General features: G+C 36.4%; 1 protein-coding gene across 17 annotated transcripts in view; it reads left to right on the top strand.

The window, feature by feature from the left end:
- The window catches only part of DLG1 (discs large MAGUK scaffold protein 1), a 301,581-nt gene that overhangs the window by 164,994 nt on the left and 120,487 nt on the right, over nt 1-16,100 (top strand). For all 17 annotated transcript variants that reach the window (XM_066347976.1, XM_066347975.1, XM_066347974.1 and 14 more), the window contains 5 exons: nt 2,025-2,075; nt 5,451-5,575; nt 7,171-7,340; nt 8,650-8,786; nt 11,793-11,937. In XM_066347976.1, coding sequence (XP_066204073.1) covers nt 2,025-2,075; nt 5,451-5,575; nt 7,171-7,340; nt 8,650-8,786; nt 11,793-11,937 — 628 coding nt within the window. The remainder of the gene's footprint in view (nt 1-2,024; nt 2,076-5,450; nt 5,576-7,170; nt 7,341-8,649; nt 8,787-11,792; nt 11,938-16,100) is intronic.

Raw genomic sequence — 16,100 nt, 5'->3', positions numbered from 1 at the left:
ATTTGAATATCTTATAAGCTGAGTTCCCTCACTTAATAGGTGCTGGGTTCTAAGGCAGTGTTCTGTGACAAATGCGAACACTACATGACCTAGCTTCAAAACTTCACAACATGATTTATAACGCTTTTTTTAAAAAAACAAAACTCTCCTGGTCGGTTGGCTCAGTGGTAGAGCGTTGGCCCTGCGTGTGGATGTCCCAGGTTCAGTTTCTGGTCAGGGCACACAGGAGAAGTGCCCATCTGCTTTTCCACCTCTTCCCCTCTTGTTTCTCTCTCTCTCTCTCTCTCTCTCTCTTTCTTCCCGTCCTGCAGCTATGGCTCAATTGGAGGTAGTTGGCCCTCGGCACTGAGGATGGCTCCTTGGCCTCTGCCTCAGGTGCTAAGAAAAGCTTAGTTGCTAAGCAACAGAGCAACAGCTCAGGTGAGCAGAGCATCACCCCCTAATAGGCTTGCTGGGTGGATCCTGGTTGGTTGTATGCAGGAGTCTGTCTCTGTCTCCCCTCCTCCCACTGAATAAAAAATAAAAGAAAAAAAACTCATCTAAGACCTGCTTAGATCCAAGGGGAGGGAAAATCAACATGTCTTAATGGTAGGATAGTGTTGAGTCACATTGTAAAAGAGCATGTAGGATGGGAGATAGTAGGAATCTAGAGAAATGCAGTTTATCACAGTGTCTATTTGATTTATAATATTAAACTGAGTATTTTACCCACCCTCATGTCACCAGAAATGTTAAAGCAATAATTTGAACCTAGTTAATCTGATTCCAAAGATAACTCATCCTTCATCAGTGGCCCTCACTGTGGGAATTTCTTCTTCCAGGAGGGAATAGGGAATAAATTGGAAGGAATAAGAGAAAGTGGTTGGTCTGTAAGATGTGAGCAAGAACTTGAATGGTAAATCAAATTTGGGGTCCTGGCCGGTTGGTTCAGTGGTAGAGCGTCGGCCTGGCATGCAGGAGTCCCAGGTTTGATTCCCGGCCAGGGCACACAGGAGAAGCGCCCATCTGCTTCTCTACTCCTCCCCCTCTCCTTCCTCTCTGTCTCTCTTCCCCTCCTGCAGCCGAGGCTCCATTGGAGCAAAGATGGCCTGAGCACTGAGGATGGCTCTGTGGCCTCTGCCTCAGGCGCTAGAATGGCTTTGGATACAACAGAGCGACGCCCCAGAGGGGCAGAGCATCGCCCCCTGGTGGGCATGCAGGGTGGATCCGGTCGGGCGCATGTGGGTGTCTGACTGCCTCCCCGTTTCCAGCTTCAGAAAAATGCAAAAAAATAAAATAAAAAATCAAATTTGGGCATGAAATATGTAAGAGAAATGTGTGACAGAGGAAGCACTAAAGTAACATGTGGAGGTGGGAACTTGCATATGTAAAGGAAAGAGCAAATCATTCAAATTTGATAGTATGTAAGGCTCTTGAAGATGTGGCATATGTATGTTAATAATGAAGCTGAGTGATAGATTGGGGTCAATTCATACAAAACTTTGTATGAGTTTCAGAAAGTTCTATTGGAAGTGTGTTGTTAGACATGGGCTCCAAAAATATCTATCTACATAAAACACAGAATGATTTGAGCAATAGAGAATACTAATCTAAGAGATTGATTGGGTAGATTACATTGATATCAGTACTGAGGAGATTAACAAAGCCTTGAACCTAAGTAATAGAAATGAGAAAAACAGGTGATGATTTTCAGAAAAATCGAAGTATTCAAATAAGTAAGAATAGGCAACTGATTAAGATGTGTGAATCAAAGCAGAGAAAAAGAGTCAGAGTTCGATAATATTAAAACCTGAATATACTCTTTCTATATTTTAAGTCATACCATGAATGTTATCTCATTAATCACATTGCACTCTTCCATTCCTTGAAAACTTTTCCTAAAATTATTAAAATGAAGCTATATCACTTTATTACTGTCACATTTTACAGGTTTTCATTAATAAATTATGTAAAAATTATGTCTTGCAATTTCAAATTCTATACTCTAAATTTCTTTGCTACTTCTTTTTCCCCTTCCCCATTAGGTTAATGGCACTGATGCAGATTATGAATATGAAGAAATCACACTTGAAAGGGTAAAAAACTATTATCTTAAGTTTTTAATGCTGACATCTGTTGCTTTAACCAACTTTAAATATATAGTACAGTACTGTTCTTTCATCTATAATCCAAGGGAATAGATCTTTCAAACACAGAACCATGTAATATTCATTTCTTTTATATAAGTTCACATATTAAAAAATTTGCCATGGGTATTTTCAGAACATGTTGCTTTTCTTAACCTTTTTTAATGAACTTTTTATTTAAAATAATTTTAGATTTATAGAAAAGTTATACAGAGTTTTCATTATCCTGGACTCAGTTTCACCTATTGTTAACATCTTACATTACCAGAAAACATTTTTTAAATTAATGAAGCAATATTGATACATTATTATTAACTGAAGTCTATATTTGGATTTTCTTCATTTTTCTTTTCTTCCAGGATCTCATCCAGATACCTCATTACATTGTTATGTCTCCTTAGCTTCCTTTAGACTGACAGTTTCTCAGATTTTTTTAGTATTTAATTTTTATATTTAATTTATTTTTCATATTTTATTATTTATTTTAAATAAATATTTAATAATTTGGTCATTGTATCAGTATTCTTTTCAAGTACTAACAATATTTCTAACTGACAAGACCCTATTGAAAACTTATGTGCTCCACAGTTAGAGAACAAGGGTACAATTCATATATGTCAGTGTTCTTGTTATATATTCCACTTAAGAATATCTGCGTTCAGTTTATGCTGTGTTTTTGTAAAACCACTTTGACCAGCATTTTGAGGAAATGAAGAGTACCATACATGTAAATTTCTTCCATAACTGAATATCTGTATATATGGTGGGGCAAAAGTAGGCTTACAGTTGTTCGTATGGAAAATAATGCAATACTAATAAATGATACAAAAATAAACTCTGTGTTTTGAGTACTCATAATTATAAACCCACTTTTACCCCACCCCGTACTTAAGATGAAAATCTTTTATAATTATATTTGCTTGTGTTTGAAGTCAGTATAGACTGAATGAAAATAGACTTCAGAGAGTCTTTTACATGTATAAATAGGTATTTATTGCCTACCACTTGAATTTGTGTCACCTATTTAAGTGAGGTGGATGACTGAGTAACTTTCAAGTAAGCACAGTATTAGTGTATATATTTAAATGTAGTGTTTTGTTGTTGGGGCTTTTTCCCAGATTTATTGAGATAATTAATATATAATTCTAATTTTTTATCATATTTCTGTTTATTCTGAAAAGAATTTGTTAAATAGAATTTTAGACCCTGATTGGATAGCTCAGTTGGTTAAGAGTAAAAAGTACAGAGGTTGCTGGTTCAATCCCCAGTTAGGGCACATACAAGAAAAGATAGATGTTCCTGTGTCTCCCCCCCTCCCTCCCTCCCTCCCTTCCTCTCTTCCTACCTCTCTCTTTCCCTCCCTCCCTCGCTCTCTTCCTCCCTCACTCCCTCTCTACCTTGCTTTCTCTCTTCCTCTCTCACTCCTTCCCTTTCTTTCTCCCTCCCTCCCTTGCTCTCTTCCTCCCTCTTTCCCTCCTTCCCTCCCTTTCTTTCTTTCCCTCCCTTCCTCTCTCCCTCCCTCTCTCCCTCTTTTTTCCCTCCTTCCTTCTTTCTTTCCCTCCCTCCCTCTCTCTTCCTCCCTCTCCCCCTCCCTCCCTTCCTTCCTTCCTTCCTTCCTTCCTCTCTCTCTCCCTGCCTCCCTCCCTTTCTCACTAAAATTGATAAATAAAATTTTTTTAAAATAAATAGAATTTTAGGGCACATCATAGTAGAGTGACTATTTAAGCTATTTATTACAAACAGTTAAATAATAGGTCCAGATATTTTCATTTATTTGAGTTGCTGAAAGCCAGACTAGAACATTGCAAAATAAACATTTTTTAAATACCATTATTTAAAATAACTGTCTTTAGAGACCTTTTGTAACAGTAGGACTCTTTCTTCAAAGAAAATACTATTCTGTCCTGACCGGTTGGCTCAACAGTAGAGCATCGGCCCAGTGTGTGGAAGTCCCGGGTTCAATTCCCAGTCAGGGCACACAGGAGAAGCTACCATCTGCTTTTCCACCCCTCTCCCTCCCCCTCTTCTTCTATCTCCCCCCCCCTTACAGCCATGGCTCATTTGAGCAAGTTGGCCCTGGGCACTGAGGATGGCACCATGGCCTCGCTTCAGTTGCTAAAATAGCTCAGTTGTCAAGCAATGGAGCAACAGCCCCCGATGGGCAGAGTATCACCTGCTAGGGGGCTTGCTGGGTAGGTCCTGGTTAGTCTTTCTCTCTGCCTCCCTGTGCATCTCACTTAATAAAAAAAGAAAGAAAGAAAATATTATTCAGAAATCCAGTATGTAAAACAAGCAAAAAGTAGTACTGCTTTGACAAATTGACTTTGCTATCAAGAAAGCTCACCAGCCTGACCAGGCAGTGGTGCAGTGGATAGAGCATTGGCCTGGAATACTGAAGACCCAGGTTCAAAACTGAGAAGTTGCCAGCTTGAGTGCAGGCTCATCTGGCTTGGCTTGAGCACAGGTTCACTGGCTTGAGTGTGGGACTCCGTAGTCGCTGCCTTGAGCTTAAGGTCACTGGCTCCAGCAAGGGGTTACTCGGTCTGCTGTAGCCCTCCGGTCAAGGCACATATGAGAAAGCAATCAATGAACAACTAAGGTGCTGCAATAAAGAAGTGATGCTTCTCATCTCTCTCCCTCTCATCTGTCTTCCCTCCCTCTCTCTCTCTCTAAAAAAAAAAAAGAAAGAAATCTCACCAATATAAGGGTCTCAGGTTAGGCATTCAGTACTAAAAATGCCTTTTGCTAGTCAGGTATCATGGTTAAACAAGTCAAGAATGATAGTAACTGTAGCTTAGATCAGATGTTGTCTAAATTACCAAGCTTATGGCAGTGTTAGCACAAGAAAAGCATGCTCTACCTCTTTTTAAAAAGACAAAAATAATATATTGGTTTTACCTACTGTGAAATAATAACAACAGAAAGAACTTCAGTGTTTTTCTCTTAGGAGACATTTGTATTACCAAGAATGAGTGAGATGCAGTCTAAAAGAAAGAGACTTAGTAGAGACACCTTTGCAGATGGTGACTAATCCAAGGACAGACTGCCCATACTTTTTAAAGAAATAACCGTAGACTGGACTCCAAACGTGTATTCAGTATGTGTTCTTCAACCTCACCTTGTCAACAGTAATGCCTCAGAATTCTTCATAGAGAAAAAAGAGCTTTCCTTATATTTCTTAATTTAGAATATTCATATTCTCTGCACATACACCTTTAAGTACTTGTTCCCTGTGTTAATATAGTTTCTAAGTCCTATAGTGACAGGAAACTATCATTAAAAATAATTCTTATTCAGTCTTGAATTTTTTTCCTTTATCCCCAGGGCAATTCAGGGCTTGGTTTCAGCATTGCAGGAGGTACGGACAACCCACACATTGGAGATGACTCAAGTATTTTCATTACCAAAATTATTGCAGGGGGAGCAGCTGCCCAAGATGGAAGATTGCGGTATGTTTTGTACTTTATGTTATGATACTAAATCCACTTTGTATATATTTCTTTAGGCAAACTAAACAAGGCATAAATATAAAAAAAAATAAAACCAAAAATCCACTATTATATAATAATTAGTGTAAGGTAGATGCTCAAATTATGAATGAATAATTGTTCTCTAAGCATTGTTTCTGTTTTTCATTTAGGATTTTAATTTATCTTTGTATTTTCAGATAAGTTCACAAAATGTTTTATATTTGCTGAGTGTGAAACATATATAAACTTATTTAAGATACAAGAGTCAGATATATCTGAATTTATATTTTATACCACAGAGAGTAAAGATTAAGCAAACTTTAAATATATTGTCTTAATTGAATAGATGAAAATGACATTGTTTAAACCTAATTTAAATCTTAGCATGCCTAGCTGTTTCCTTAGAAAAGGAATATATAGCAGTTTTTATTCCCTTGTTTATTGTTTGTATGTGTGTGTGATGTGTAGTGATGGTACATTGTTGTTACACACAGACACACACACACACACACACACACACACACACACACACACACACACACACACACACACCATGACAGTCGGAAGTTTTAGAACTAAAGATTTTATATGGTCTGTTAGAAACCTTTTAACGTTTTTGGTACCTTATGCCGCTCTTTAGTTTCTGAAGTTCTCGCTGGATATGACAGGTGGTAAATTAATTAGGTATAAAATGAATAATTTGACTATTTGTGTAAATGTAGACATTTACTTCCTGATTCTGTTACTGACCTTTTATTTGTGTTTTATATGTGTAATTAATATGTTCTATTTGTTTCACTAAGGAACATACTTACATTAACTCTAATATGTCACTTTTCTAAATATTAAAGTTAATTAGATATAGAAGCTTATCAGGATCAGTTTTAACATTTTAATTGTGTTTTTTTCCCCTTCCCCGCCCAATTTGAGATGACTGTCTTCCTCCCTCCCAGCTCCCTAAACTGATAACAGAGCTAAGGGGAAAATTGGAACTAGGAACAAATCAAAATTTTAAAAAATATATTACTGTGTCAAGATAAATTATTTACATGAATAACCTTTAAGACATCTAACCTTTAGCTTCGTATAAATCTCAACAAATAACTTTATTTTTTTTAATCTAGTATCTAAGTTGACAAAAACAGTCAAAAGTTATTTTTGGATTAATCTCACTTTGGCCACTTACTATCTCTGTGACTTTAAGTGGGGTATTCAGTCAGAGCCTCAGTTTTCTTATCTTTGAATCACAATTTCTTCAGTCATTTTCTGAGTAACCTCAGGAAAGTTATTTAAACTCTTTGTGCTTCAGTATCTCCATCTATAAAAGAGTGATATAAATAGGTACTTGCCTTATAAGGGTCAAGCACTAAAAGAAGTACCAGGCATGTGATTAATGCTGAAGAACTATATGCTATCTTTTTAAGATGTTAAAGCCTAAGCATAATAAGCATATAAATTGCAGCTGTCATTATTATTTAATATTTCTGTATAATTTATTATTTGCCCTTTTTCTTTTGCTGACCATTGGGAAATGTTTTTATTTATTTATTATTTTATTATTTTTTTCTCCTCAGAGTCAATGATTGTATATTGCGAGTAAATGAAGTAGACGTCCGTGATGTAACACATAGCAAAGCAGTTGAAGCATTGAAAGAAGCAGGCTCTATCGTACGCTTGTACGTGAAAAGACGGAAACCAGTATCAGAAAAAATAATGGAAATAAAGCTCATTAAAGGTCCTAAAGGTATAAGTAAATCACACTAAGACAAATTAAGTGAGATCTTTGAATTAAAGATAATTATGTAGTTATTTTTGACACATTCTAAGATTACCAAGATTGGTAATCTACATAGCTTGCATGAATTTTTAGAATTTCTGCTATTTCTATTGATTTTTGTCTTAAGTAGAATTCTATTTAAATGCTTTGTTGTCATATATAATATTAACTTGTTTATGTTTTTATTTGTTTGTTTAATTAAGTGAAAATAAAGGAGGCAGAGACAGACTCCTGCATGCACAAACTCTCACATGCACCCGGACCAGGATCTACCCGACAAGGCCCCTACTGGGCAATGCTCTGCCCATCTGGGGAGTTGCTCAGTTGCTCAGCAACTCAGCTATTCTTATCTCCTGAGGCAGAGGCCAGGGAGCCATCCTTAGTGCCCAGAGCCAACTTACTCCATTTGAGCAATGACTGCAGGAGGGGAAGGGGCTGGGGAAGCAGATGGTTGTTTCTCCTTTGTGTCCTGATTGGGAATCAAACCCAGGACTTCCACATGCCAGGCCAATGCTCTACCAGTGAGCCAGCCAGCTAGAGCCCGTATTAACATGTAATCTTTAATTCATGATATATTAAATGCACGTAACTAAATTAAAAGAAGAAAATATGAATGTTTCATTAACAGTTTGTCTACAATAAGTATTGTTAAAATTTAATTTCTGAGTTTTAAAAGCATTGATGGAATTGAGGATAAATGGAAATACTGATTCTAACATGTGGTTCGTGAAAGAGGTGGTACTCCAACAAACGAGAAAAGGAATAGAAAGCTACAGATTTCTTTGGTACTAAAGCTATGGAACTTACGAATTCTAGAAATGCCTTCCTCAAAATTAATTTATAGAATATTAGAAAAATAACAATTATTCACATTTCTGAAATCTATCTGCTCATCACCAACAGTTTTATTTTTTCTTAATTGTTTTAATCTCATGAAGGTATTAAAAGTGTTAGTAAGAAGCACAGTTATATTGGAAACAAAACTGAAACATAATTTTGCAATGTCTCTTTAAACTAACAAATTCATTTACAAAGAAACTTTAAGACATAACCTGGAGGGGGGGAAAAAGAAATTTATTTTTAACTACAGGACTACCTGTATTTACAATTGTCTGCAATTGCACAACACATATTTAGGAATTTAAAAGTAGGTAAACAAATTCTTTTCTGTTTTAAAAACATTAGTGTGAAATTATCACCTGTTTTTTAGCCGTTTCTTTTTGGACTTAAGTTCACATTTATTGATGAGAGTCTAAAACTAGTATTTTCTAAACAGGTCTTGGGTTCAGCATTGCTGGAGGTGTTGGAAATCAACATATTCCTGGGGATAATAGCATCTATGTAACCAAAATAATTGAAGGGGGTGCAGCACATAAAGATGGTAAACTTCAGATTGGAGATAAACTTTTAGCAGTAAGTATAAGAAATGGTTTTTTAAAATTATTTTGATTGTCTTTTTTTTTTCTCACAGACTCTGGAATTTCAACATGCCAAATTTGTTTTAATGATTTAAATGAGTGAATACTAGCCTTAACTTAAGTCAAAACCTGTAAATGATTCTTGGTATTATTTTTATTTTTCATTCCTATTTTCTCTACCATCTCCCCTCTCTTTTTCTTTTATTCTTTTTTCCCCTTCTATTTTTTGTTGAAGGGTTAGGGGCTTGGATATACAGAATTGTTTAATCATAATTCCTAGGTTCATAACACAGTGTCACTCTTTGTTTACATGTGAACATTTTTCTTTTTAGTTTTACACTTAAATTATTTTATTTATTTTATAATGAAACTGCCAAAGTCATTACCCAGCCTAATAACTAGAAGAACAACAATTTGTCATCTTTTTTCACTGTAAAAAATTGTTTGATTACATATATAAGCCTATTTTCTTTAGTAATATTTGTTTTGAAATTTTAAAAAGACTATTAGGCTATATGTAGTGTTTTAATAATACTGTTTTCATTAAATACTGTTTTACTAAGAATTAGCCATATTGTTGCCTAGACCTGAAGCTTATCCATTTTACCTCTAGATAATATTCTATTCTGGTACTATACTACAATTTATTTATGTAATATTCATCAATGACTGTCTTAGCCCATGCATGTTCCCTAGAAAAGACAAAACCTATTATACTAAGTATGTATAATGGGATGGTGGGATCTCAGCAAAGCCAGAGTGAATGAAAATAAAAAGGGAGGCAGAGAATGAAGGAGAGCCAGTACCAGGTATTATGTTTTTGAGCTGTCTGTAATTTCATAAAAAAAATGTAGTTGATTGCTTGCCATGTAGGACAGTTCCAGGCAGGTAATATAGAACCACTAAACCTTAGATCCAGCCATCAGGGGGGAAAAAGGGTTTATCTGCTGCCCTTTTAGTTTTCTGTTTCCTGTTAATTAGAGTCTACCCCATGGAGTTAATTTTTAGACTGTGTTACCCAACTTCTCTGGACAAATTCTAGGGAAGTCACCTCTCTCATTCTGTGGTACAGCATTTCCCCTGAACTCAGAAGTGGCAGGAAGAGCTGAGCCTTAGTAGCCTAAATAAGTCAGACATGGGCTTCTGATGTGTTACAGCTCTCACTTTGTGGAGGCCAGTTAGCCGTGCCCACGCCCAGCCTTTAACACAGAAAAAGCAGAAAGAGCTGATAATGGTAGGAGACAAGGTGAGAGGAGCAGTAGCTGGGAGTCTACTAAACAGGCAGCCAAAGCCTGGTGGGCAAGGAGGTTCAAGTGATCTGAAAAAGCACATAGAGTGTGAATTGGGTCATTTCGTTTATTTTCCTTCCTCCCTCCCTCCCTTCGAATAATTCTATTAGGAAGTCCTGCTGTGTGTTCTAGTGAACATGTGTAGGGTACAAGAATTTCACTTAACTATTATACCAGTTTAAAAGCCTTTTTTCTCCACTGGGTTTCTCACTTTTTTTAAATTTCTTGGATACCATTTCTTCCTTTATGGTTTCCTCAGAATTAGTTTTAGTGGTAGGAAGCCAACAATTTATGCCGACTTACCATTTAATGTTAAAAAAATTTTTAATTAAAAAGTTAATGACACGTTTTGTTTTTAAAAAAAAAAATCAGTTGTAGAACAAAAAACCTTAATATGGTTTCATTGTCTTTAAAAAAAAATGTGTGTGTGTATCCACACACATTCCTAAATGCCTAAGAGTAGAAGGAGGTTCAGCCTTAGGGCTTGGGAGGAATGGGGGTTGGAATCAACATTGGCTATTTCAGCCTGACCAGTGGTGGCACAGTGGATAGAGCATCGATTGGGATGCTGAAGACCCAGGTTTGAAACCCCAAGGTTGCTAGCTTGAGCACAGGGTCGCTGGCTTGAGCAGGAGATCATAGACATGATCTCATGGTCACTGGCTTGAGCAAAGGGTAACTGGCTTGGCTGGAGCCCCCCGTATAAGAAGCAATATGAGAATACATCAGCCATTTGTTGAACACTCACACATTGCATGTATGAGAAACAATCAGTGAACAACTAAAGTGACATAATTACGAACTGATACTTCTCATCTCTCTCCTTCTCCTTCGTGTGTGTGTGTGTGTGTGTGTGTGTGTGTCACCAAAAAAAATTAAAGATTGACTATCTTACTAACGTACATAAACAACTTATCATCATGAAACAACTTCCTCATATCATCATAGACAATAAAAATGGATATTTTCTTTCCACATTTCTTGATAATGTTGTAAAGTACCTGTACCTCAATTCCACGGGTTTACGTAGAGACACTAAGTCCAGATGAATTTTGAAGGGTTTTATTAAAGGAGGAGATTTATTAAATATGCTGGCTGCATATGGCTGACATGGGGCAGTTGCAAACCCAAATCATGTGCGCCAAAATACATTTCAGGGGCTGGTTATATACCCTTGATTACACAAGGGCGAGGGAGAGCATGACATCATGGCACAAGCTTACAACATTTGTTTAGAGGGGATACACAGAAACATTAAGACTTTCAAGGTAACACAATCAAAGATGTTTACAAATCTTTTAGGGTTCATCTTCCCTCACTAGCCTAGAGGTATGTTACTCTCAAGATTCCAGGAAGGGGGAAGGAACTACATTCAATGCAGGGTGGTATGTAAATTCTGTCTCCCACTGAAAGAGTGGAAGTTTCTCAGTTAACGTTTATTTTAGGTTTAAAACTAAATGACCCATTGTTCTTGCAAGCTAGAAACTTCCACATTCTTCCCCCTCCCCTCCCCAAAGGAGGGATGGGACAGGAAAGCCTGACCTTTCCTCCTAGAATATCAATATTAATTTTGCAGCTTTTTGGTACCTTACTACAATAGTCCTTAAATCACTTTCACACTGTCTGTATCTTTAGATTTTATTGTTTATATCCAAAAAAGCAGAAAGCAAGTGAAAATATTTTAAAATAAATGTTTTGGGTCTTTCTTTTAGGTGAATAGTGTGTGTTTAGAAGAAGTAACTCATGAAGAAGCAGTGACTGCTTTAAAGAACACGTCTGATTTTGTTTATTTGAAAGTGGCAAAACCCACAAGTATGTATATGAATGATGGCTATGCACCACCTGATATCACCAGCTGTAAGTCTTTTTGCTTTAATTTATGTTATTTTATCTTTAGATGTTATGTGTTTCAATGAAACTTTCACAATATACAGTTTAAACATTATACAAATATTTTTAAAGAAACTACTAAGTATTTTAACCTAATAGATTTAAAAATCAATTTTAAGTCAAAGAATCTTCATAATGGGGGAAGGGACCTTTTCACCTTTACAATTTTATAGCAGCACTTACTTTTAACATTTAAGGCATTGATTCTCAAACTTCTGTGTAAATAACAGTGGCCGAAGGTATTTGCAAATAATGCATACTATTGTTTTAATAGTTTTGCAATACAGAGATTTTCTTTAACAAGCAACTGATTCTTTTAATAATCCAGGTAATCTAATGCTTCTAGTGCTACTGATTCATGGGCTCTCACTTTGAGAAACACTAATTTAAAATACAGCATATGTGAAACTTGGACTTTTCTATACTCGCCACTATGTGTGCACAGATACTATCTCTGTACTTCTGGCTCCTAGTGAATTGCCTAACTGTATCTGTGTACAATACAGTTGTGTTGCATGGAATTGAATTATTGTTGGGTTTTTTTGTGTTATTTTTTTTCAGAGACAGAGAGTCAGAGAGAGGAATAGATAGGGACAGACAGGAATGGAAAGAGATGAGAAGTGTCAATCATCAGTTTTTTGTTGTGGCGCCTTAGTTGTTCATTGATTGCTTTCTCAAGTGTGCCTTGACCAGGGTGCTACGGCAGACCGAGTAACCCTTTGCTTGAGCCAGTGACCTTGGGTCCAAGCTGGTGAGCTTTTTGCTCAAGCCAGATGAGCCTGTGCTCAAGCTGGCGACCTCGGGGTCTCAAACCTGGGTCTTCCACATCCCAGTCTGATACTCTATCCACTGTGCCACTGCTTGGTCAGGCACCTGGAATTGAATTATTAAGAAAATACTTATGTAATATTGTTTCCTATTTGATTGTATGTATTCTTAATATACAAGCTAAGATGAGATTTAAATATATTTTCATGTGTGTGTTGCCTGAAAAATGAAAAATGTATTTGATTTATTGAGTTGATGATATCAGAAGCACCCATGTCTAATAAAGATCTTTAGTGTACGTGTACTCCTTATAATTTGCTTTTCCAGTTTTCCTTTCTTAAATTGTATAAATATTTGTGTTTCTTAAGTGGAAATGTTTTCAATTTTAAACTTGTCAAGTTCATTACCATCGCTAATAACACTGGGGAACAAAATTTTTGTTGCATCCACAAGAACACTTGTTCTTACCTAATTCGAGTGTGCTGATCTCAAATCTGACATTGGTTTTTCTCTGTAAGCTACAGTTTTTTTGAAATTCAAGATTTTAGGTTTTCATTTTATTGTAAAATTTTCAACATTTAGTTTAACATAATGAAGAAGAATGTCTTCTTGTGCATCATTTTTGTGAAAATATAATAGTTTATATAATGCAGTAAATACACTAAAAGATATGATTGCATTAGAATTTGTCTACAATTTCAAAATAGAACATATTAAAACACTTATTTTAGTCATAAAATTTGCACAAAACTTATTTAAATTCTATTCAGGCAAAAATTTGCATTTGTAGCTCTTGACTTTGTGTACTTGTTGAGGACAATCTCGTTTGATGCCCCAGCAGTAGTCTGCCATCATATTTCTGTCCCATCGCCCCTGATAACACTCTTCCATCATCTTCAGATCTTGATGAAAGTGTTCTCCCTGCTCATCACTAACAGCTCCAAGATTTTCAGGAAACTTATCAAGGTGTGACTGTCAGGAAGTAGATCTTAACGCTCATGTTACATCCTATGTCACAGAAAGCCAACAGCATCCTTTGAACCAGAAGTTCATAGTTTTCTTCTTTTTTGTTGCCAAGAAAGTTCTCTGCAACTGCTACAAAAGACTGCCATGTTGCTTTCTCCTCCTTATTCATCTCCCTGGAAAATTCTTCATCACATATGAGGGTTCGAATCTGAGGTCCATCGAATACACCTGCTTTTATCTTCTTGAAAGACAAGGCAGGAAAAGCAGAAATAGTATGTTGAAAGCATTCACTTTCTCTATTCAAAGCCTGAACAAACTGCTTCATTAAGCCAAGTTTGATGTGAAGTGGGGGGGGGGGGGGGGGGGGGGGGGAATGATCCTGTCCCGATTAACTACAAGTTCATTTACAATAGTTTGCATCACTACTTCCAGAGCTTCACGTTTCCGCGACTCCTCTGTGTCCAGTGTTTCTCCCAAGCTCGGCTGTGCCACAAACACAGAAAGCAAGGATACTTCTTGAAACCTCTCTGTTGTCTTAGCAGGAAATTTACCATTTTAAGATCCACACAAATGATCCAGTTATGCTCCTCATACTTCAGTAAGTCGAGGACAATTTTTATGTCATTATATCTTCTCGCAGATGAGTTGAGTAACCAATTGGAACCGCTGTACATAAACATCACCGTTGTGTAGGAGAACACATTTCAGACTCCGTTTAGAGCTGTCAAGAAATAGCCACCATTCTGTTGGACTGTAAGTGGTAACACCTAGCTGGCTGAGAAGACTACTGATATCATGACGGTAAACAAAGTGTTTGTCTTCGGAAAAAAAGTCCACAAAAATTTGTTCACGCTTCCTGAAATGGGATGCTTGAGCTGACCGGTGAAGTACATTCTTTTCTTGAAGCCTGGAGGCTAATAACTCAGCTGCTTTCTTTGATAGGCCCAAATCTCTTACTAAGTCATTCAATTTGGGTTGGCTAAACTGCTGAGGGGTTAATGACTGCTTGGCATCAGATGAAGACCCTTCAGATTCTACAACTATTTCCTCATGAATCTTATCAAAATACCCTTGATCATCATGTTCACTCTCTTTGTCCTTAGAAGAAATAAAACCATTGAAAACTGGAACCAGGAGTGTCTCAGAGTGTGGGATAGGTCGTATTGCTGAAGGAATATTAGGACATGTGATCATATGCCGTTTTTTCTTGCCGATGCCGTTTGTATGGATCAGACAGCAATAACAGTCACTGCTGTGGTCCTTAGGTTCACGCCAAACCATGGGAATACCAAAGGCATTGCTTTGCGTTTTCCTTTTGTCCAGTCACGAAGCATTTCCTCACAATTATGACACACAGTATGAGGACTCCAATTCTTGTCTTGATCGCCAAGGGGAACTTGAAAATAGGCAATATATGCACGTGTCACCAATGATGATATATTGTGCCTTTGATGTTGAAGTGTGTAACAGCCACATATATAACAGAAGGTATCAGGACTATTCTTACATTTATGTCTACTCGAAGAAGCCATGATTCAATCGTAAAACAAAATAAGAGGGTGTTTTTATCAGATAATAATTGTTTACATTTTAAAACAACTACAGTTATGTAAAAGTGATGTTTGTAAAACATTAATTGCCTTGTGGTTATGTTCAATCCAAGAGTCGTTGCCCTTTAACTCTTATTTAAAAACCAATGCATGCCATTAACTGTAACAAAAAGAAATTAAAATTGCATAAAAACTGGAGCATGCACCAAAAATGGGTTTCAGATTTGGAATCAGTGATGCAGAAATATATAGAAAAAGTTCTAAAACCTCATGCAACAGAAAATGAAAAAAAAATTATTCCCCAGTTTGTAAGTTAATTACAAATTATATTTTGAAAATTTTATACTGTCTTCCAGTGCCATTTTATTATCTGCTTATTGAGTCCTTACTTAAGTATAACTAAATTATTCTGTTAATAGTATTCAGTCTTTTTAACGGACAGGGATGATGTCTCATTTTTTATTTATGTCAACAAAGACTTTTCTACTTGTTTAAAATTCTTAGATACAGTTTATTTGCCCACAAACTTTATATAAGGGCTTTCTGTACTTTTATTTGTGATTAGAGATGTAAATTCAATAGTAAGCTATTATATTCAGTAACTTAAGTATCAGTCTTAATTATTTATTATGAGCCTTCTCTGTTCAAGACAACTTATGTGCATTACACAGGGATAAAAAAAAAGATGGTATCTTGTCATTTACGATAACATGTATAGTCCTAGATCAGGGGTCCCCAAACTTTTTACACAGGGGGCCAGTTCACTGTCCCTCAGACTGTTGGAGGGCCAGACTATAAAAAAAAATATGAACAAATCCCTGTGCACATTGCACATATCTTATTTTA

The sequence above is a fragment of the Saccopteryx leptura genome, chromosome 8 (assembly GCF_036850995.1).
Source record: "Saccopteryx leptura isolate mSacLep1 chromosome 8, mSacLep1_pri_phased_curated, whole genome shotgun sequence".
NCBI lineage: Eukaryota > Metazoa > Chordata > Mammalia > Chiroptera > Emballonuridae > Saccopteryx > Saccopteryx leptura.
Note: the sequence above shows the minus strand (reverse complement) of the source record. Positions and strands in the feature narration are given on the sequence as shown.